This window comes from Phalaenopsis equestris, unplaced genomic scaffold (assembly GCF_001263595.1).
Source record: "Phalaenopsis equestris unplaced genomic scaffold, ASM126359v1 Scaffold000289, whole genome shotgun sequence".
NCBI lineage: Eukaryota > Viridiplantae > Streptophyta > Magnoliopsida > Asparagales > Orchidaceae > Phalaenopsis > Phalaenopsis equestris.
The window spans coordinates 161,153-163,131 of NW_018164731.1; the positions used below are offsets into that span (position 1 = coordinate 161,153).

The 1,979-nt window shown below is 40.5% G+C and overlaps 1 protein-coding gene across 1 annotated transcript in view; it reads right to left on the reverse strand.

Annotated features, from left to right (window-relative positions):
* LOC110025114 (zinc finger protein BRUTUS-like) overlaps positions 1-1,546 on the reverse strand; it is a gene marked incomplete in the record, with an annotated part of 34,386 nt that extends 32,840 nt beyond the window's left edge. Inside the window, 1 exon segment of the mRNA XM_020725400.1 lies at positions 1,206-1,546. Within this exon segment, the coding sequence (XP_020581059.1) occupies positions 1,206-1,520 (315 nt within the window).
* Between the last annotated feature and the right edge of the window lie 433 nt (positions 1,547-1,979).

A 1,979-nucleotide genomic window follows, 5' to 3' on the forward strand; every position in this document is an offset into this window, starting at 1 on the left:
TTTTATAAGATTTTGGTGACACCTGCAATGCTTTATGTCACAGAATGTTGGCCTTTAAAGAGAAGTATAAAACAAAGTTAAGCATAGTTGAGATGAGAATGCTTAGGTGGATAAGTGGTTTCACACTTGGAGACAAAATGCGAAACCAATCTATCCGTGAAAGAGTTAGTGTAGTTCTAGTGACAGATAATATTAGAGAGATCTTAGATGGTTTAGTCACATTAAACGTCGATCATCTAATGATCCTATTAGGAGCTTAGAAGTTTTAAATTCAACATGTCATGAAAGGCAGAGGTAGACCAAAAAAGACTTGGGCATATTATATAAAAAATGATCTTAACCTATTATAATTGAATGAAAATATGTTGCTCAATAGGATACAATGGAGAAAATGGACTTATGCAGCCGACCCCATTTAGTGGAATAAAGGCTTGTTGTTGTTGTAAACATTAACAGCCAGAAATTGAGTTTAGTAAACATTCCTAAATCAGTGAAAAGTGCAAACCTTATCCAGAAAACTTCACTTGAATATGAACCTTCCAAACAATTTGAAAAATATGACCTCCACTCCAACACAAGACATTCTCTAACCCATAAAATAGGTAATAATGGGCACTAAAGCTCAGTATAAAATAGAGTATGTAATCCTGCAATCATCCCGAATTTTATAATTTTGTGCAAGGAGCCAACATTACCCAAGCAGCCGCTTTCAAAATCATGATAGAACAATGCATTCTTCTTATATTGAAATAAATAAGACAAATCAAGAAGTAAGGACTCGTCAAAAAAATTTATATGACGTCGAATAAGAGGAAACAGCAGGCAAGTGAAAATCTCACTAGTGATATAGATTCAGGTGATAATTTTCTACAACTCCGCATCTTCTTTTGGTACGTTAGGTTGAAACCAAATAAGAGTGCCTTGCTTATTTTGTAAGTCATCACACTCGATTCAGATCGATACTCCACGTCATCATTAAAATCTATCGTTGCAACAGCTACCATCCCATCCAACTCAATCAGGAAATTTAACAGCTCTCCCTACTCAAACCTCTTCAATCCCCAAAACCCACAGATCCACCTCATTAGCAATCCAGCTCACAAATCCATACTGAATCACCTGAACCACTAGCATTAACATTCAAAACCCTACTGAAAGCAATTATCATCCTACAAAATACACAAAACAGCAAAACAAAGAGTTACCGCGTCCTCGGCATTGCAGTGGTGCTTATAGATATCGAATAGAAATCGGCATCTCTCCGACAACCAGCGAACATCCCCACCTTCATCGGTCGCAAACGACACCGCGGCTTGGTGAAGCCGGTCGAGCTCCGACCTGATCGCTTTGTGAAATAACACAAATATCAACATCGGGGAGTTATACACCGAATTGCTCTCTCCAGAAGCCGCCACCGTAGAATTCGAAGAAGAGGAAGGAACCGCAGCGGGATCGATCGAACTCACCGGCTCCTGAGGCATAAGTGCCATGACTCCATCCCCCGCAAATGGCGCCTCCATCTCCGTTAACTAGGGTTTTGGTATCTCTTTCCTCTCCTGCCTTCTTTTCTCTACGCTTTCCTCTCACGAGCTGAGCGCGGAAGCAGAAGAAACCAGAGGCTTCGTTGGGGATGATAATGGGAGGAAAATTTTATTTCAGCGGTGGCGTAATTATGTAATGTCGTATATACCCTTACTCTGTTCAGTAATTTGCAAAGAAGGATCTAGAAGCGGTGGGGAAAAAATTCAAAGTGTAGGGGCATTGGGAGGAATTTTAATTGGTGCCACGTAAGAATGGTACTACGGTCGGCCAGCTTTATGCATATGTTAGCTTTTCTTAAGGATGACACGTGGATTCCATGAAAGTGTGCACCACGTCAGCAGTAGGCTTGGGATACACATCAGTCAGGCGCGCAAAGGGCTCGTCGTGCAAATTTGGTAAAGGGCTTAATTGTCTTTTAACGAGTTCTTAGTCTTAAG